The sequence below is a fragment of the Rhinoraja longicauda genome, unplaced genomic scaffold, assembly GCF_053455715.1.
Source record: "Rhinoraja longicauda isolate Sanriku21f unplaced genomic scaffold, sRhiLon1.1 Scf000070, whole genome shotgun sequence".
Taxonomy (NCBI): domain Eukaryota; kingdom Metazoa; phylum Chordata; class Chondrichthyes; order Rajiformes; family Arhynchobatidae; genus Rhinoraja; species Rhinoraja longicauda.
Window position 1 is genome coordinate 121,883 of NW_027601288.1, and position 22,507 is coordinate 144,389.

At 47.9% G+C, this 22,507-nt stretch overlaps 1 protein-coding gene across 1 annotated transcript in view; it reads right to left on the reverse strand.

Annotated features, from left to right (window-relative positions):
* LOC144589748 (uncharacterized) overlaps positions 1 to 22,507 on the reverse strand; it is a 126,304-nt gene that overhangs the window by 10,813 nt on the left and 92,984 nt on the right. Inside the window, exons 7-8 of the mRNA XM_078394847.1 lie at positions 11,791 to 12,039; positions 2,797 to 2,943 (exon numbers count right to left, since the gene is read on the reverse strand). Coding sequence (XP_078250973.1) covers positions 2,797 to 2,943; positions 11,791 to 12,039 — 396 coding nt within the window. The remainder of the gene's footprint in view (positions 1 to 2,796; positions 2,944 to 11,790; positions 12,040 to 22,507) is intronic.

Consider the following 22,507-nt stretch of genomic DNA (forward strand, 5'->3'; position numbering starts at 1 on the left):
TCACTGGATGGATTTAAGAGAGAGTAAGATAGAGCTGAATCAGGTTACTGATTGTGGATGATCAGCCATGATCACAATGAATGGCGGTGTTGGCTTGCCATCCAGTACAAAGGCTTCTACACCACCATGTTATCTATTGCCAAATCCCCACTGGCTGGAACGGGAAATAAAACATTTCATGGGCCAACTACAAACGTCCCAACTCTACTGGAAACTGTAGTCCCCACTGCTCCCATGGCACATTCCAGCGCCATCCCTGGAGTGTCCATTCCAGAATAGAAGGATTATATCACATGCCTAGAATCTGCTCTGTCTCCATGATGTCAGGTATCTGTCTGCAATAACCACCACCAGTCCCACTTCACAAGAGAATCATCCGTCTTATCTCTACACGACGAAACCCGCCCAAAGGTTCACAGGACAGCGTTACTGGGAGGGAGCTGGAGACGTCAGGCACGATGAGGGTGAACTGGGTTCATGCCTACAGTGCCTTCAGGGTAGGTGGAGGCGCCCTGCGGAACACAAAGATGGCTAAGGACAGGGAGGTCTGTTCACAGGAACTGCACCAGCACAACAAGCTCATGGGCAGACCGGATTTCGACTTTGAAAATGGCAATGCCTGCATGTGTAATAAGTGCTAAAACAATTTCACTCTGCAGTTGCACATTGAACTACTGAACTGTTGACCAAACATCTGTTCCTCTCAGCACTCAGCTCTCCAATTGATTCATCCTCAACAAACAGAGATTATCCTTTGCTATCTTGCAGACATTCTCTATTATCATAGCTGAAAGATACAACTCTGCATTAAACGGCACTACATCTGGTTCTGAACTATCCCAGCTGTGGACAGGTGATCTCTCCCTCCCTTTAAAAAATCTCCAGCAATCTAAGTTAAAACATATTTGGTTATCTTAACGTTGTGCGTGATCTGGCCAAGTACAAATGACTGCCATTTTTCCTACAATGTAATAAAGACAATGTGTATTTACATTATTGATTAAAATAGTGAATGCAGAAAACAGTGGAAGTGCAATTGGTGGATGATCCATTATCAGAACTGGGACTGTAATCAAATGCTGCTCAAACTGCTGAGTGTTTCCAGCATGTTGGCATTTTCTCTTTTTCCTTCAGATCTTCTGGAATAGCGATTTTTTTAAACTTCCATACCCATAAAACTGGTTGCAAAAGTCACACGTTACCTTACAGTGGTCAACAGATTTGTGTAATTTTCATACTTCCACTCACAAACCCAATAGTCCCAACTCATTTGAATAATGAAATGAGAACTGACAGGTACAAAATGCATTCCATGTTGCAAATCTGAAATCCTCACAGTATCCTTTGCTCTTACTCTCATTCTGCTGCACCTTGTCGAGGCAGTGAAGAAAGCCAATGGAATGTTGGCCTTCATAACAAGAGGAGTTGAGTATAGGAGCAAAGAGGTCCTTCTACAGTTGTACCGGGCCCTAGTGAGACCGCACCTGGAGTACTGTGTGCAGTTTTGGTCTCCAAATTTGAGGAAGGATATTCTTGCTATTGAGGGAGTGCAGCGTATGTTCACTAGGTTAATTCCAGGAATGGCGGGACTGTCGTATGTTGAAAGGCTGGAGCAATTAGGCTTGTATACACTGGAATTTAGAAGGATGAGGGGGGATCTTATTGAAACATATAAGATAATTAGGGGATTGGACACATTAGAGGCAGGAAACATGTTCCCAATGTTGGGGGAGTCCAGAACAAGGGGCCACAGTTTGAGAATAAGGGGTAGGCCATTTAGAACGGAGATGAGGAAGACCTTTTTCAGTCAGAGGGTGGTGAAGGTGTGGAATTCTCTGCCTCAGAAGGCAGTGGAGGCCAGTTCGTTGGATGCTTTCAAGAGAGAGCTGGATAGAGCTCTTAAGGATAGCGGAGTGAGGGGGTATGGGGAGAAGGCAGGAACGGGGTACTGATTGAGAGTGATCAGCCATGATCACATTGAATGGCGGTGCTGGCTCGAAGGGCCGAATGGCCTCCTCCTGCACCTATTGTCTATAAACTGCTGAGTGTTTCCAGCATGTTGGCATTTTCTCTTTTTCCTTCAGATCTTCTGGAATAGCGATTTTTTTAGCTTCCATTCCCATAAAACTGGTTGCCAAAGTCACACGTTACCTTACAGTGGTCAACAGATTTGTGTCATTTTCATACTTCCACTCACAAACCCAATAGTCCCAACTCACTTGAATAATGAAATGAGAACTGACATGTACAAAATGCATTCCATGTTGCAAATCTGAAATCCTCACAGTATCCTTTGCTCTTACTCTCATTCTGCTGCACCTTGTCCTCGGATCACTCAGTCTCAGCTGATAACAATGTGCAACTCTCCTCACACAAAGGCTCAGAAAGGCCTTTACTCCGGCAACTGAGGAAGTGTTATCAGTAAAAATAACTGAACCCGGGAATAACAAGCTGATGGTTTCATTGTGAAACAGTGCCCTGAACATGCAGCCATTTTGTGAACCAAACTGGGCCATCTGCTTCCACAGCACCAGACCGCTCAGCGCCCTCAACACATCAACTGTTAGCTCCAACTTCACTCAACTCTGTGTGATTGTTGTGCAGCACCTGCACCAACACGTCCCATAACAACGCGCAGCTGGTGCTGGACATGACTTTCCTGCTTCAAACTCTCATTGAGTCACAACAATCAATGCAAAGTCCTCACAACAACAAATCAAACTCAATGGGGAGATTTACCCGCAGTCTCTCCCCAAGATTAGACCCGTCCACTGGGGGCCGGCGGCAAATACTCACCGATGGGAAGCGGCTGTCCCCGCCCGCCCGGACAGCGGGGCCCCTCTCCCCGCCCGCCCTGGATCCACGGAGCCGCACTGCGCCTGCGCGTGGGACTGTCCGGGGGCGGGGCCCGCGGGGACACTCCCCCTCGGCCTCCACCATTGGCTAAGGCAGTTGGCGGACACCGCCGACAACCAATGGGAGTAGAGAGGCGGGCCCGGTCTGAGTTGACGGTTGGAGGGTCAGGTGACCGGTGGCGGCGCGCGGGCGAGCGGGCGAGCGGCCGTTAAACCGTCTCCGCGCGAGGGGGCCGCGCCTGCGTGACGCGCACGCGCAGAGACGATCCGGGCGGTGACAGCGATTGACCGATTGCTGATTGACAGCGGCACCGCCCTGAATCTCCAGCGCCCTGAAACCCGGCTCAGCATCACTCAGCCCCGCCCCGCATCGCGGCCCCGCCCCCAAACCCCCCCCCCCCCCTCCATCTCTCTCTCTCTCTCCCCCTCTCTCCCTCTCTCTCTGTCAGGTGTGTGGGGGCTGGGGGTCAGGTGTGCAGGTGGTCACGTGTGTGGGGGCGGGTGGGGGTAAGGTGTGTCGGGGGTCAGAGTGATGTATGTAGGGGTCATGGGTGTCTGGGGGTGGGGGTCATGTGTGTAGGGGGTCGGGGGTCAGGTGTGTAGGGGGCCACGTTTGTGTGGGGGGCTCGGGGTCATGTGCATAGGAGGTCACGTGTGGGGCAGGTGGGGGTCAGGGGGTCCCTCACACGTGACCCCCTACACACATGACTCCCAGCCACCACACACACCTGACCCCCAGCCCCCCACACATGACCCCCTGACTCCCAGCCTCCCACGCACCTGCCCCCCAAACACCTGACACCCAGCCCCACACGTGACCCCCTGACCCCCACACACCTGACCCCCACCCCCAGACACAGGGGACACCCTACACACATAATCCCCTAACCCCCCACACACCTGACCCCACACCCACCCGCACAAACCTGACCCCACATACGCCTGACCCCACGCCCCAGACACACGGGTCACCCTACACACATAACCACTAACCCCCAACACATCTGGACCACCAGCTGCCCCCACACACCTGACCCCCAGCCCCCCCACACACACCTGACACCCGGAGGCCCACACACCTGACCCCCAGCCCCCACCCACCCGACCCGCAGCCCCCCACACATCAGCCCCCGCACACCTGACACTCTGCCCCCCAACAAATCTGACCCCCAGCCCCCACACACACCTGACCCCCGGACAGCCCACACACCTGATCATCAGCCCTCATACACCTAACCTCCAGCCCCCACCCACCCGACCCGCAGCCCCCCACACATCAGCCCCCGTACACCTGACCCCCAGACCCCCAACATATCTGACCCCCAGCCCCCACACACACTTGACACCCATCCCCCCACACAGGTGATCCTCTGACTACCAGCCCCGCATGCACGTGACCACCTATACACATGAGCCCCTGACGCCCCACACACCTGACCCCCAACCCCCCACAAGCGTGACACCTTACACACATAACCCACTGACCGCCGACACACCTGACCCCCAACCGCCCCCACACTTGTGACCCCGTACACAAATAGACACCTGAGTCCCCACACACCTGGCCCCAGACCTCCCCCCCACACGTGACCCCCAGACCCCCCATACACCTGACCCCCACCAGTCTCCACACACGTGACCCCCGATACACATGCCCCTCTAAGCCCCCACACACCTGACCCCCAGACACACCTGACCACCAGCACCCAAACACACCTGACCCCTGACCTCCACAAAGGTGACCCCTTACACATATGTCCCTTGACCCCCAGCCTACCCAAACACCTGACCACCTACACAAATGATCGCCTGACCCCTCATACAACTGACCCCACCCCCCACAAACGTGACCCACTACACACCTGACCCCCATCCCCCCACCCCCACACGTGAACTCCTACAAACATGATCCCCTGACCCCCCCACACATCAGTGCCCGGTGCGGCTCGGCCGCGGGGCCTTCCATCCCCTTGCAGGGGTGTGCGTGTCGGTTGCCTCGGTAGGGGTCGAGCTGCCTGTCCGTGGGCGCAGGGGGGAAGAGAGTGTAAGTTTTGTTGCCTCCATCACAGTGAGGGGGTGTTTGGAGTCACTGTGATGGATGTTGGTGTTGGGGTCGTGTGTCCTGTGTTCTTTTCTTTTTTGCTGTGTCTTGTGACTGCTGAAATTTCGTTCGGTATTTATACCGAATGACAATAAAGTTCTGTTATGTTATGTTATATGTTCCCCTGCCCCCCCACAGACATGAATCCCATCCCCCGACAAATGTGACCCCGTACACACCTGACCCCACCTTCTAGATACACCTGACCCTCTACACACATGACCCTCTGATACCCAGCCCCCCACACACACCTGACCTCCAGCCCCCCAAACACCTGACCCCCAGCCCCCCCACACACGTGGCCCCTACCCACATGAACCCCAGCCCCCCCACACACCTGACTTTCAGCCCCCCCACACACATGACACCCTACACACATGACCCCCTGCCTCCCAAACACCTGAACCCAACCCCCCAACACATGACCCCCTAAACACACGATCCCCACACCTCCCCAAATCTGTCCCCCACCCCCCACACACTGGACCCCCTGCACACCTGCCCCCCTGACTCCCAGCCCCCCACATACCTGACCCCCAGCACCCACACCCCCTGACCTCCAGCACCCCCTCACACGTGACCCCCTACACACATGACCCACTGGGGATCACACATCTGATCACCAGCCCCCCACACAAGAGACCCCCCCCACACCTGACCACCCCATCACCCCACACAAACGTGACCCCCTACACACCTGACCCCCACCCCCAGACACACGTGACCCCCTACACACATGACCCCCGGCCCCCCACACACGTGACCCCTGACACCCACACACCTGACCCCCACACACATGACTCTCTCCACACATGGCATTCAGCCCCCACACACATGACCCCGACACCCACACATCTGACCCCCACCCGCCCCCACACACTGTACGGGGGGAGGGGAGAGGAGGGGAGCGCCTGGCGGGCGGGGACAGCCGCTTCCCATCGGTGAGTATTTGCCGCCGGCCCCCAGTGGACGGGTCTAATCTTGGGGAGAGACTGCGGGTAAATCTCCCCATTGAGTTTGATTTGTTGTTGTGAGGACTTTGCATTGATTGTTGTGACTAAATGTGTCCCGGTGAGAGTTTGAAGCAGGAAAGTCATGTCCAGCACCAGCTGCGCGTTGTTATGGGACGTGTTGGTGCAGGTGCTGCACAACAATCACACAGAGTTGAGTGAAGTTGGAGCTAACAGTTGATGTGTTGAGGGCGCTGAGCGGTCTGGTGCTGTGGAAGCAGATGGCCCAGTTTGGTTCACAAAATGGCTGCATGTTCAGGGCACTGTTTCACAATGAAACCATCAGCTTGTTATTCCCGGGTTCAGTTATTTTTACTGATAACACTTCCTCAATTGTCAGAGTAAAGGCCTTTCTGAGCCTTCTGTGATGAGATTGGTCAACAGTTCAGTAGTTCAATGTGCAACTGCAGAGTGAAATTGTTTTAGCACATATTACACATGCAGGCATTGCCATTTTCAAAGTCTAAATCCGGTCTGCCCACGAGCTTGATGTGCTGGTTCAGTTCCTGTGAACAGACCTCCCTGTCCTTAACCATCTTTGTGTCCCGCAGGGCACCTCCATCTACCCTGAAGGCGCTGCAGGCATGAACCCAGTTCACCCTCCTACTGGGCCACTCCTCGACCTGACGTCTCCAGCTCCCTCCCGGGAACGCCGTCCTGTGAACCTTTGGGCGGGTTTGGGCAGCGTCCTGTCGAGATGAGACGGATTATTCTGTGAAGTGGGACTGGTGGTGGTTATTGCAGACAGATACCTGACATCATGGAGACCCTGCAGAGTCCAGGCCTGGGATATAATCCTATTCTGGAGTGGGCACTCCAGGGATGGCGCTGGAATGTGCCATGGGAGCAGTGGGGACTACAGTTTCCAGTAGAGTTGGGACATTTGCAGTTGGCCCATGAAATGGTTTATTTCCCGTTCCAGCCAGTGGGGATTTGGCAGTGGGTAACATGGTGGTGTGGAAGCCTTTGTCCTGGATGGCAGGGTTAGAAAAATAGAAACATAGAAAATAGGTTCAGGAGGAGGCCATTTGGACCTTCGAGCCAGCACCGCCATTCATTGTGATCATGGCTGATCATCCACAATCAATAACCTGTGCCCAACTTCTCTCCATATCCCTTGATTCCACTAGCCCCCAGAGCTCTATCTAACTCTCTCTTAGCGCTGCCGTCGCAGCTGCGGCTTGCCTGCAGTCCGTCTGTCTTTTGTGTTTTTTGTTGTTTTTGTATGAATTGTAGTTTTAATATGGTGTGGTGTTTGTATTATGTTGGGGGGGGGGGGGGTGGGAGGGAACGGGGACTGTATAATTCTCTCTCCCGAACGGAGACGTGACCTTTGTTTCTGTGTCGTGTCTCCGTTCCCGTTGCGGCCACCACCGGCCATGCACCTGGGACCGGCGGGCTCCACCTAACACCGGCCATGCACCTGGGACTACCTGGGGCTCTGGTTCGCAGAGCCCGCGGTCCGGACTCACCACCTGCGGCGCTGGCTGCCTGCGGATGCTGCGGGAGCGGCTGCGACTCGTCTCCGGAGGCTCCGGCGCGGGCCGCGTGGATGTCGGAAGCCCGCAGGCCCCTGGATGGGGGCCGACATTGGGAGCTCCGGCAGCGGCAGCGGCAGCATGTTCGCCCGTCCCGAATCGCGGGGCTTGGGTCGGCCCGCCGCGGACCTTTCACCGTCCGGCGCGGCCTGGAATAGGCCGTGGGATTTTCACCGCCCAGCGGGGGCTTCAATGTTGGGAGCCCCGACTGCCCCGACGTGGCAACTACAACAGCCTGACCGCGGGACAAGACGGCAGGGGAAGAGAAAAGACATTGTGGCCTTCCATCACAGTGAAGAGGGGACTGGAGGAGACTCACTGTGATGGATGTTTCTTTTTGTTTGGTGTTAGTATGTGATTGTATGTGTTATTGCATTTTTATTGATTATTCTTACTGGTCTTATTGTTCAACTGCGGGTAATGTTTCATTTCACTACACATTTATGTGTATGTGACAAATAAATCGACTATTGACTATTTACTATTATATTATCTCCGTTGCTCTGTCGAATGAATTTGTTTGAACTGATTGTATCTATGTACGGTATGTCTGATTTGATTGGAGAGGAGCCAACGCAGCTTTTCACTCTGCCTCGTTACGCGTGACAGTAATACTCCTCGCCTAACCTAAACAAACCCAATGATCTGAGATCAGTACCAAATATGATCAGAGCCGGAATGATCGCACTATTATGGCGACTAAAATAGACACAGACGGCGTTGATATCCAAGAGATGTGATGAATGGCTGTTAAGCACAAACAAACTTTTGAACAAATTCGAAGAGGAAGTGAAGACTGGGGTAGGATGAGTAACACAGTAAAAATGCTGCTCCTGCATTGCAGCCGCAGTAATTGCCGGGCAAGAGGAAAACAGGAAATAATGAAATGACTCAGAAGACATCAGTGGAAAGGGGAAGGACGTCAAATGTTATAAATGGATGATCTGATCTAATCTCCGGCATTGCTGAAGCAAATGCACGATGTGGTGTCGTTTCGGACAATACAAACACTGGTGTTGCACCGCACTCTGCATTAGAGTGCAGATTGGCGCATCAGAGCACTTGAGCGTTGCTGCAGGATCACGTTCTGCCGAACATTTATTGCTCAACACAAACAACCGAAGATGGTCACCTATTAACTCAATTTCAATACTTTTATTACAGACTCAAGGTCTAGATAAAAGCCAAGACATTACATAGAATTCATTACATACAAAAGCACAATATCTTACTTGCAAAAGCACAATAAATTGCAGACAAAAGCACAATAAATTACATACAAGCACAACACATGGTTTAAAACCAAGAAGAAAACAAACTATCAGTGTGCTACAACGAGACAACAGTTGGGATTGGTGGCGTGTAGCGCTAAACCTTATGTTTGATAAGGCGAAGATGATTTCATTTTCAGAGTCATTAATCGGCAAATGAAATGATACATGAGATTTCATCAGACAGTAGGTAAAGTATTGACTCCTGCAGCCACAAACATTTCACTTGCAATACACCACCTAGGTCTCTTGAGTAATATTCTCATAGCATCATTATAAAGTACCTGAGGTCTCTGTCAACTTGCTTTTCTGTAGTTTGACCACAAGTGTGTAGTATAGAGTGTTGTACAATATGCTCTGAACAGAGACATCTTCACTCAATCTGTACACGCACTAAACTTGCGTAAGATAATGTTTTCTTGTGCATACATCATGCGGCGATGCCAATAAATATCCTCATCATCTGCCATTTGTCCTGTAATAAAATGTCCAAGCTATTTTACCTAATCACAGACACTAAGAATGTTATCAGACAATTTAAAATCAGGAAATTTTAGACATTTATCCGTTTTGGTTCTACAGAATGGTTCTATTTACCTCTTGCGACTGTCGATATGCAACCAGATTTACAAACGTAGTGATCAGAAATGACAGCTTCGACTCAACATATCTCAAAGACCGCATCTGATAGCTCGTTCCATACATGCATCGCCGTCTGAGTGTAAAGTCTTCCTGTCAGGTACCTTGTAAATCTTGTTCCTCTCACCATGTACCCATGGCCACTGTTTTTTGATTTCCCATTCTGTGCAAAAGACTGCATTCTCCCGATCTATTTCCCGTGTACACCTTCATAAGCAATATGCAGCTTCCTGCGCTCCAATGAGTAAAGTCCTCATCTCTACCAAGACCTCGGTCCATACAAGGAAAGAGTAGCGAAACTTTGCTCTAAGTACTGACGGTGATATCACGAATGGAGAAACGTGTATACTGGTCCGGGAGTCGTAGAGTCGCACAGCAGAGAAACAGGCCAACCAACTGTCTATATCTATGCTATCCATTTACTAATTCTCATTTAATAACACATGACAGCAGAATATTGTGCCCTGACACTATATATTTCAAGGAAAGCGGTCGTTACCTACAATACGGTGTTCACACCGAAGTTGAGATTTATCCCACGGATGAAGGAACTGACAAAGGAGCAGCAATTGATCAGATCATCTACGCTGTGCAGGTTGGAAGAACGACAAGTGAATATATTGACACTGGAAATGTAGGATTCTGCGAGGTTTTGACAGGATAGATGTTGGAAGCGTTACACAACCGATAGATGGGTGATGACGTTACGATACAAGTTTCAGAGTCGATGTTTACCATGGAATGAATTGAGATGAGAAGGAATATACGCTCGCAAATATATCTGAACCTTCAGTGCCCTGTACCCCCGAAAATTAGTGATTATAACTCATCCGTTCAGGGATGGAGCAAATATGTTTGCAGACAATATGCTAATGACGACTAATGTGACCAGCTATCGATTAATATGAGTCCTTCGTCAGTTCCCGTGCAATATTGAAAATCGGACCAAACTCACGTTTTAAAATATGCCTTCAGCAGTGTGTACCTTTACACGATAGGGGATGGAATGGCTATTATCTCCAAACGCCGGGACCGGTGATTTGATTTGGAAGCCACTCCGGACAACGAGACAAGTTTAAACCATTTCCCCCTCTGTTTGGTTTGTAGTTGTCTTCACCTGGTTATTCCATCTCGTTGCATAATCCATCCTGAGTGGAACACACGCCATCCTCCCAACCGCCCACACATCTTCCCACTTGTTCTTTTTAATTTTCGGTGCATTCTATCGACGGTACTGGGATTATATATTCAACTACACAAATTATGGGCTTGGTCAATTGTGGGGCATCACATTAAATTGTCATTTTTGGGAAGGACCTTATACATGGTAATTATGGGAGAGAACCGGTAAATGTTCAATTAGGGGAGGGCACCAGCAAATGGGGATTTGCGGGTGCACCGTTATTGAAGCGTGGCGGGTGGATAAACAACAAATATGAAATTAGCGGAGGGAAACTGTAAATGTGGAAATAGGGGAGTGCGCCTGCAAATGATGAAATCAGGAGAAGGCAAACCTACGTAGAATTGGTGGAGGGCCCTGCCTGTTTCCTTGAATGTTCCTACTTCTCTCTGCGAGTATTCATGTCTCTATCTCTCTGTGGTTTCCCGTCTCTCTCTGCCGGTGTTCCTAGCTCTATGTGGGCTCCTGATGGTCTCCATGAAAGAATTCCCATGGTGTGTGAGAAGAAACACACAGGAACATACGCTCATCCACCCAGCTAAATAAACAATACAATGAGCAAACTGGAGCTAGGAACATTACTCAGCATTGAACTGTTACACTGTGTCCCTTCAGTACATTCTATGTGTTCCCACGTCCAGGCTCGCCTCATCCATCCTGTCGGGATCGTTCCCTGTCGCCCCGTCCCTCGGCCACATTTCTGGAAATCTGACCACCGAGCTGTGCTTCTGCTCCCTGCCAACAAACAACAATTGAAGCAGGAGGATCCGATGCAGAGAGTTGTAAAAAGCTGGTCAACGGAGGCGGATGACATTTTACGCGACTGCTTTAAGTCAGTAGTCACGGATTCTGCAGCTAACCTGAATGAGTGCGCCTCTGCCGTGACGGAATTCATCAACAAGTGAGTGGAAGACTATGTGCCGACGAAGTAAATCCGAGTATTCCCCAACCAGAAACCATGGATGTACATTCACAGGTGAAGGCCAGGTCCGAAGCACACAAGTCAAACGACCCCAAGCGGTACAAGAAGCCACGCTGTGGTCTCCGCAAAGCCATCAAGGATGCCAGAGGACAATACCGGTACAAACTTGAGCCGCAGTACAATCTCTGGCACGCACGGAGAATGTGGCAAAGTCTGATTAAGATAACTGGATGTAAAGCAAGTTTAGCCATCATCGGTAATAGTGCGATCCTACACGATGAACGGAATGGTTCATAAGCCCGCTTCGAGCAGAAGACCAACAGGGCGGTGACACCTGCCTCTTCGCACTCGAATGTCACTCTCCCCAGGGTGACTATAGCCTTCCTGTGAGTAAATCTACGGCATGCAACAGGCCCGGACGGAGTTCCTGGCCGTGTCCTTAGTAGCTGCGCAGACCATTTGTCGACATTTCTAATCTCTCCAGACTCAGAGTATTTGTCGACATCTCTAATCTCGCCCGACTCTGTTCTCAGGTACCCACATGCTCAATAAGACCATCATCATTCCAATGTCGAAGAAACGCAAGACCTCAGACTTAAACGATTACCATCCAGTGGCCTTGACTTTAACCATCATGAAATATTTTGAGAGGCAGGTGATGAAACGCATTAAATGCAGTCTACCCAGCGGCCTTGCCCCACCGCATTTCGCCCACCGCCATCACAGGCCCACAGACGATGCCATCGCACTAGCCCTACACTCACCACTGGAACACCTGGATAAGAGCGACACCTGCGACAGACTCCTATTCATAAGTCTGGCTCGGAACGTCACCCATTCCTTCTCTCCCGAGATGCTGCCTGACCTGCTGAGTTACTCCAGCATTTTGTGAATAAATCCTATTCATAAGTTACAGATCTACCTTTAATACCATTATACCATGCAAGTTAATCACCAAATTCGCGGGATTTAGTGTCAGTGCTCATCTCTGAAACTGGACCCTCGACTTCCTGACCAACAGACACCATTCGGTGAGGATAGGGGACATATTGTCCTCTAATATAATCGTCAACACGGGAGCTCCACAAAGATGCGTTCTCCGCCCCTTCTTTACTCCTTGTACACCCACGACTGTGCAGCCATGTTAAATCTAATTCAATTTTCAAATTCGCAGACGGCACTACCATTGTGGGCCGGGTTCCATATATTGATGAATCGGAGTACAGGAAGGAGATGGAGAACCTCAATGCCAGCAAGGCAAAGGACATAATGATCGACATTGGGAAGCCGACATACCCAAATTTGCATTGATGGAGAGAAGGTTTAGAATCTTCAAATTGCGAAGAGAAAATATCCCCAACAAACTCTCCTGGGCCACTCATATTGAGGCAACGGCCAAGAAACCACACCAACGTCTCTAATGCCTTGGAAGACTTAGGAAGATTGGCTTGTCCCCGGCAACACTCACCAATTTGCACATATAAACCATAAAAAACATTTTCATCAGGATGTGTCACTGGTTTGGGAACAGCTCCATCCAAGAGCGCAAGAATTTGCAGCGAATGTGGACGCAGCGAGCACCTCAAACAAACAAACCTCTCTTCTATTGACTCCATTTATACCTTTCCATGTATCTGTCCAAATGTCTTTTAAATTTAATGATATTTTTTGCCTCAAATACTTCCTCTGGCAGTTCATTAAATGTTGCCGACATTCTGTATGAATCCATCGACCCATCACTTTCTTTCCCCGAGAGAATTAAAAATATATGGATATACTCAGGACACTTAGGGGACTTCTGAGGGGAAATGAAAACGTATCTAATGTCAAAAATGAATTATATTGTCAAAGGTCTGATATTGGCCAAACAAATACATGATGTGGTATCCTTTCGCGAAACACATTCACGGAAACCCCGCTGTTGCAGCGCACTCTGCATTAGAGTGTCAACAACCGCATCGGTGTAGCCGAACAGTGGGGCAAAATTAGTTTCTGTCTAACTTTCATTGCACAATAGGAATAACCAAATCTGACTACCTATTGCTACAGTCGAGTTGGTCGCTCTACTTCCTCAAGCTGTTGCTGTAGAAATGCCACCATCGACTCAACATGTCTGAACTAACACACATGACAAGTAATTCCAGATACCCAGCACCCTTTCAGTGTAAAGTCTTCTCTTCAGGTTTCTTGTGGTTTTTGCCTGTCTCACCTATAAACCTCTGATCACTGGTTTTTCGTTCCACATCCTGGATAAAAGACCGTGTGCGATCACCCTATCTATTCTCTTCATGACTGTATACACCTTTATAAGCACATCCATGTATTTCCCCACTCCAAGTTATAATGTCCCCGGGATGAATATATTTGTTGGCAATAGGAATGTGAATATAACATGTGGCCACGTATGGAAATGAATATTAGTCCCAGGTCATTTCGCTAGCTATGATACTGAAACCAGGAACGGACTCAAGCTCGCATTGTGCATGCGCCCGTATGTACCTGTGTGTGCTGGGGGGAGGAGTGGCTGTTATGTCGAAACACCCAGACCTCGGAATCGTCCCCCTCTAAGAATTCATGCTCAACTTTATAACCTACAGTCCTCAATCAGTGAGGATAGGTGAGACCTCCTACACAATAACATTCACATCGGAGCCCTGCAAGGATGAGTTGTCAGTCCGCGATTATACCCTCTTTACCTTCGTAACCGTACAGCCAAGTCCGGCTCTAATTATATCGACGAGTTTGCTGATGTGCTGGGCCGAATAACGGACAATGAGGCGACGACGTACACGAACGATATGGAGAACTTACTGACATGGTGTCAGCACCATAACCACGCTTTCAATTTCAGCGGGACGAAGGAGGTAGTTATTGACCTGAGGAAGCAGAGTGCAGTACGTGCCCCAATCTGCACCACTGGTTCAAAATGACAATGATAGCGAGCTCAGGTTGCTTGACGATAATGTAACCAACGATCTGACGTGGAGCAGTCACGTTGATGCGACACCGAAGAAGGCACAAAAATGAAAACAAAAATAAATTTGCAAACGTCTGGAGATTTGCGGTAAAAAACATGTTGTCACATTGCATCGCAGCTTGTTTTGGAAACAACTCTGCCAACACCGCGAGAAATTGCGGAGTGTTGTATATATAGCCCAGTCCATCGCACAGGCCAGAGGCAATCACAGTCTCCGTCTACACTTCACGCTGCATAACATTACGCAAACACCCAACATAATCAAACACCTGTCCAATCCCGGTCAGCTCCGATCTGGCAACAGGTGGATATGCTTGCAAGCGCGCATCACGAGCTTGGGAATAAATTAAATTCCTCCGTTATCGGGCTTATGGTCGGTCCCTCCGTCGGTATGGTATTAATCAATTCCTTCAACCCCATTATGGACTTTGAACTTTGTCTCAGGTACTGATGAACAACAATGCGCTACAATGCTTATTAATATATTCTGCACTCTGTATTTTCCACTTTGCTCTGTCTATTGTCACGAGTCACACAACGCCGGAAAAGATCCTTCAGCCCAGCCTGCCAATGCCAATGAATGTACCCCATCTACACAAGTCCCACCTGCCGCTTTTGGCGCGTATCAATCCGAAATCTTCCTATTTGTGTTTGCCCAAATGGTATTTTAAATGTTGTGATAGGTTATACCTCAATCACCTCATTTGGCAGCTCATTAAATACGCCCGCCACCCGCTGTGCGAATCCATGTACCTACCACGCTCTGAGTGGATCCATTTACCCAGTGACCTCTGCCCTCGAATTTGAACCAATAGTATCCATATATGATACATGTAATGTGCTTTGATAGCATGCAGAACAAAGTTATTTACTGTCCCTCGTTACATGTGAGAATAATATTCCTAAACCTGAAGCTAAAACCGAAAGCGCCGATCATATGCATTGTTTGCAACACCACGATAGATTAAAATTTCGTTGCAGAGGCATTGCATCGTCCATTGTTCCCGACGTGCAGTTCTACACACTTACATAATATGTTTGCACAAATTCTTTGCTTTGTGTTTTCACAGAACTCGAATTCTCCAACTGCACTTGTCCAGTTCTACGGAGAACGGAATTATGCAATGTGGCTTGATAAAACCTTGTTCGTTCTCAGAAATGCACGAACAATTCAGTGTGTGATGGAAATAACCAACAATATTCACCGTGACATTCTATGTAATGAATTACAGTATATTCTGAATTCTCTATCTTCCTCTTCGCTTCATCTGCAGGATTGATTGTATCAATGTATGACATATCTGCACTGAATGGACAGCGTGCATTTCGACCAAGCTTACGCATGCCGACCAATCTCCACTAGTCACTCCGACTAATCTCCACTAGTCACTAGTCACACCTTTCGCCACATTACCTTAAATCATTCCCTTTCACGAGGCGGTCTAACTGTCTTTGAACGTTCGTCATAATTTCCGCCTTAACTACTTACTTTCGGTGCAGAGATGAAGTCAGCATTTATCTGGGGAGGAAGGGGCTGACAAAGGAGCAACAATTGATGGGATCCACTACTCTGTGCATGTTTGGAGGAACGACATGTTCCAAACTCTTGGTCCGAGGGATACCCTCCCCGGTCCACAACTGGATGATCGATTTTTAGCCCCCACAGCCCACAATTAGTAAGGATAGGTGACACCTCCTTGAAAATAACTTCGAAGATGGAGCACTGCAAGGATCCGTCTCAGTCCGCTATTCTAGCTCATTTACATTCGCAACCGTGTGGCAATATTCGGCTCTAATTGCACCTGCTATTTTGCTGAAGATATCATTGTGAACGGTGGAATGATGTGCAATGGCGAGACGAAGTACAAGAAGCAGATAGTGAACTTATTGACATGGTGGTATGACAGTAACCCCTCTTTCAATGTCAGCAAGACGAACGAGATGGTTATTGGCTTCAGGATGGAATGCCGAGTATTTACTCCAATCTGCATCAATGGCACTGGTTGGCAAATGGTTGAGAACTCAAGTTCCATGGCGTTAACATAACCAACGATATGTCGTGGAGCAATCACTTTGATGGGAAACCCATGAAGGCACATCGATGCCTCTACTTCACAGGGAGACTGTGGACATTGGCATGACTAAATTGATTTTTATAAAACTTCGAGAGATGGACCATAGAACGCACATTATCGGATTGTATAATAGTGTAGTGGGTGCGGTCACAATAGTTTGTTTAGCGACAGCTCTGACAAGACCGTAGGAAATTGCAGAGATTAGTATATGTCGCCCAATCCACCACGAATACCGATTTTCCTTTGTGATCAGGCTACTGCACGATACCCCTATGTGGACACTGTTCAATTCTTAACTGCCCCATTGCACACATTGGACTTTAAAAAATAATTATTCGCGACAATAAAGTTAGAATTCTAAGAGTTGTATTCCGCATTTTCGATCGGTCGCTCTTGTCATAGTGTCACGCAGTAGGGGGAATAGATCCATCGACCCAGTGTGCCCATGCTGCAGTTGTACAGGGCCTTGGTGAGACCGCACCTGGAGTCTTGTGTACAGTTTTGGTCTCCTAATCTGAGGAAAGACATTCTAGCCTTAGAGGGAGTACAGAGAAGGTTCCCCAGATTGATCCCTGGGATGGCAGGACTTTCATATGAAGAAAGATTGGCTAGACTAGGCTTATACTCGCTGGAATTTAGAAGACTGAGGGGGGATCTTATAGAAACATATAAAATTCTTAAGGGGTTGGGGAGGCTAGATGCGGGAAGATTGTTGCCGATGTTGGGGAAGTCCAGAACCAGCGGTCACAGCTTAAGGATAAGGGGGAAGTCTATTAGGACCGAGATGAGAAAACATTTCTTCACACAGAGAGTGGCGAGTCTGTGGAATTCTCTGCCACAGAAGGTAGTTGAGGCCAGTTTATTGGCTATATTTAAGAGGGAGTTAGATGCGGCCCTTGTGGCTATAGGGATCAGGGGGTATGGAGAGAAGGCAGGTACAGGTTACTGAGCTGGATGATCAGCCATGATCATATTGAATGGCGGTGCAGGCTCGAAGGGCCGAATGGCCTACTCTTGCACCTATTTTGTATGTTTCTAAGTTTCTATGCCGACCAATGTGCCCTATTGACACTATTCCCACTTACAGCGTTTGGCCAAAATCACTCTAAACATTTTCTATCCATGCACCTGCCCAAATGTCTTTTAAATACTGTCATGGCTTGTGCCTCAACGATCTCCTTTGGCAGCTCATTCTACATACCCACCATCCTCTGTGCAAATCCATATTCCCACCTCCACCCCGTTGGTGAATCCATAGGCCCAGCACCCTCTGTCCTCGCGGCCGAACTGTTTGCATCTATTTCTGGTATATTTGACTAGTTTGGAAGGCATCAGAAACAAAGATTTTCATTGTTCTTCGGTACATGTGACAATAATGAACATAACCCAAAAGCTAAAACGCTATGCGCCTCATATCTTAAATGTTTACAACAACACACAGCAAGCAGCATGATCTCATGGTTTATCGATGGATTGCATCATCCTTCGCGCCACCTGCGCACCTTGGCACAGTTAAATAACATGTTTTGTATATGTAGGAAGAAATGTTATGCTTTACCCGTACCCTATATAACCATATATGGTTATATGGTTATATGGTGTATCTAACTTTACTCAGATATGCACCGACACTCATAGAACAGTGGTGAGTCCATCGAACAAGTCGGTTTAAGAAAGGCCTTAGCGAGGTACATCGAGGAACCGTGTGAGCAAGCTCAAGCTGTTTCAAAATCTTACATCCACGGTAGGATTCGTATACCCTCGTGAAACAATGGTTACCTGTGGAGTGGAAATAAACCATAATTAATCAATGAGTCTGTAAATTTCATCTTTGTCTTTCCCCAAAGTTAACTTTAATCTTGGGTTTCTTGTTGTTTAGAAAACTCCCACCCATATATCCAACATGTAGATATCATAAATGTCCAGATTCACCTCGCGAAATGGAGTCCCCTCGTAAAGGATATCATCTGTTAACCTTTGGGAGACTTACCTGCGAAACAGGGTAAACAAAAGCTGCTGAAATGCAAGATTGCAACAGATAACAACCTAGACACAACTACAAAGGACTATTCTCCGCCTACTGATGAGAAAACCTTCTTCTCAGCAGAATGTTTCAGCTTTAACTATTTTAACTACCTTCTAACTTGTCAACTTTCCCATCATGTTCCCCAGTGTGGGAGCTCCAGGGTTAACTAAGCTAGAACCTACTAATCTTTCTGATAATTCTCAAAATTCCCGACAACTGTACATATTTTCGTTTATGTTTATGCACAGCTCGAATTCTCCGACTGCACATATCGAGTTCCACGAAGCACGGAATTATGTAATACAGCTTGAGCAAATGTTATTCATTCTTACAAATGCACGGACAATTTAGAGTTTGAAGGAAACAAAGAACAATATTTGGGATTATATTCTATATCATGAACTATATTCTGTCGTCTGTATTATCTCCGTTGCTCTGATTAATGAATTTGTTTGAACTGATTGTATCTATTTATGGTATGTCTGATCTGAGTGGATAGGAGGCAACGTAGCTTTTTGTTCTGCCTCGGTACACGTGACGGTAATATTCCTCGCCTAACCTAACCAAACCCAATGATCTAAGATAAGTACCAAATATGATCAGGGCCGGAATGACCGTACTGTGATGGCGTCTAAGATAGACACAGACGGTTTTGATATTCAAGAGACGTGGTGAATGGTTGTTAAGAACAAACAAACTGTTAAACAAATGTGAAGAGAAAGTGAAGACGGGGCAGTAGGAGTAACACAGTCAAAATGCTGCTCCTGCATTGCAGACCGCAGTAATTGCCGGGCATCGACACATACAAGAGGCAAAGAGGAAATATTCAGATGACTCAGAAGACATCAGTGGAGAGAGGAAGAGCATCTAATGTCACAAATAGATGATCGTGTCAATGCTCCGATACTGGTGAAACAAATGCAGGATCTGGCCCCGTTTCACCAAGTGCAAGTACAATGTGCAATGTGATAGCATTACATTTGGAAAGTGGTGAAATCATCGGACAAAGTCAGCATGGATTTACCAAAGGCAAATCATGTCTGACGAATCTTATAGAATTTTTCGAGGATGTAACTAGTAGAGTGGATAAGGGAGAACCAGTCGATGTGTTATATCTGGACTTTCAGAAGGCCTTCGACAAGGTCCCACATAGGAGATTGGTGTACAAACTTAAAGCACACGGTATTGAGGGTTCAGTGTTGAGGTGGATAGAAAATTGGTTGGCGGACAGGAAGCAAAGAGTAGGAATAAACGGATCCTTTTCGGAATGGCAGGCTGTGACTAGTGGGGTACCGCAAGGCTCAGTGCTGGGACCCCAGTTATTTACAGTGTATATTAATGATTTGGACGAGGGAATTGAATGCAACATCTCTAAGTTTGCGGATGACACGAAGCTGGGTGGCAGTGTTAGCTGCGAGGAGGATGCTAGGAGGCTGCAGAGTGACTTGGATAGATTAGGCGAGTGGGCAAATGCATGGCAGATGCAATATAATGTGGATAAATGTGAGGTTATCCACTTTGGCGGCAAGAACAGGAAAGCAGAGTATTACCTGAATGGTGACCGATTGGGAGAAGGGGAGATGCAACGTGACCTGGGTGTCATGGTGCACCAGTCATTGAAAGTAAGCATGCAGGTGCAGCAGTGAAGAAAGCGAATGGTATGTTGGCATTCATAGCAAGAGGATTTGTGTTTAGGAGCAGGGAGGTTCTGCTGCAGTTGTACAGGGCCTTGGTGAGACCGCACCTGGAGTACTGTGTGCAGTTTTGGTCTCCTAACCTGAGGAAAGACGTTCTTGCCTTAGAGGGAGTACAGAGAAGGTTCACCAGATTGATCCCTGGGATGGCGGGACTTTCATATGAGGAAAGACTGGATAGACTGGGCTTGTACTCGCTGGAATTTAGAAGACTGATGGGGGATCTTATAGAAACATATAAAATTCTTAAGGGGTTGGAGAGGCTAGATGCGGGAAGTTTGTTCCCGATGTTGGGGGAGTCCAGAACCAGGGGTCACAGCTTAAGGATAAGGGGGAAATCTTTTAGGACCGAGATGAGAAAACATTTCTTCACACAGAGAGAGGTGAGTCTGTGGAATTCTCTGCCACAGAAGGTAGTTGAGGCCAGTTCATTGGCTATATTTAAGAGGGAGTTAGATGTGGCCCTTTTTGCTAAAGGGATCAGGGGGTATGGAGGGAAGGCAGGTACAGGCTACTGAGCTGAATTATCAGCCATGATCATATTGAATGGCGGTGCAGGCTCGAAGGGCCGAATGGCCCAGTCCTGCACCTATTTTCTATGTTTCTATGTTTCTAAACACTGGTGTTGGACCGGACTGTGCATTGGAGTGTAAACTGGCGCGTTAGCGCACCTGGACTTTGCTGCAGAATCAGTTCCTGACGAACATTTATTGTTTAACACAAATAACCAAAGCTGGTCACCTATTTATCTCCTCCTGCTGTCGAGATGGCAGCTATATTTACAAACGTAGTGACTGTAGAGATCCCAGCTTCGACTCAACATATCTCAACTAACGACTCTGTGAGTTTGTTCCATACACGCATCGCGGTCTGGGTGTGAATTCCTCCCGGTAGGTTCCTTGTAAACCTTGCCCTCTCACCATAAACCCATGACCTTTGTTTCTTGATTCCCTGTCCTGGGTAAAATACCCTGTGCAGTCAACATATCTCTTTCCATTTTACGCCTTTATGAACAACTCTCAGCTTCCTGCGCTCCAAGGAATAAAGTTATCATCTCTCGGTATAGCTGAGGGAAATAATAGCGAAACACTGCTCTCACTACTGACGGTGATAGCACAAATGGAGAAGCGTACACACATTTGTCCGAGAGTCATCGAGTCACGCAGCAGAGAAAGGAGCTAAGCAGCTATCTATGTCTATACTATCCATTTACGAAATCCCATTTACTAGCACCTGATCCGCAGAATATCATGCCCTGATACTATATGTTTAAGGAAGGCGGTCCTTACCTACAATACGATGTAGTTGCTGAAGTTGAGATTTATCCCTCGGATGAAGGAGCTACCAAAGAACCACAATTGATCACATCATCTACGCTGTGCAGTTTGGAAGAATACAAGTGATTTCAATGACACTGTAAATGTGGGATTCTGCGAGGCCTGGACGGGATAGATATTGAAAGCATTGTACAACCGATATATGGGTATTGACTTTAGGACACAAGTTTCGCAGTAAGTATTTACCATCGAGTGACTTGTGATGAGAAGCAATTTACGCTTGCAAATATATCTGAACCTCCAGTACCCCGTACCTCAGAAAATTAGTGATGATAACTGTCATTACGTTCAAACAGGGCTGGGTCAAATGTGTTTGTAGACAATAGGCAAATGAATACTAATGTGAGCAGCTATGGATTAATATAAGTCCTGGGTCAGTTTCCTTTTAATATTGAAAACCGTAATCGCCTCGCGCTTTAAATTATGCATTCAGCAGTGTACGTCTATGTGATAGGGGTTGGAGTGTCGATCTTCTACAAACGCAGGGACAGAGATATCTTCACCTACTCTACCCCTCAATGCTCGATTTTAGCACCAACAGTCCTCAGTCGGTGAGGACAGGTTACACTTCCTCCAGAATAACCCCGCAGCCCTGCAAGGATTCGTTTTCAGTCCACTGTCAATAGTCAATAGTCAATAGTCGTTTATTTGTTACATACACATAAATGTGTAGTAAAATGAAACATTACCCGCAGTTGAACAATAAGACCAATAAGATTAATCAATAAAAATGCAATAACACATACAATCACAACTAACACCAAACAAAAAGAAACATCCATCACAGTGAGTCTCCTCCAGTCCCTCCTCACTGTGATGGAAGGCCAGAATGTCTTTTTCTCTTCCCTGCCGTCTTGTCCCGCGGTCAGGCTGTTGGAGTTG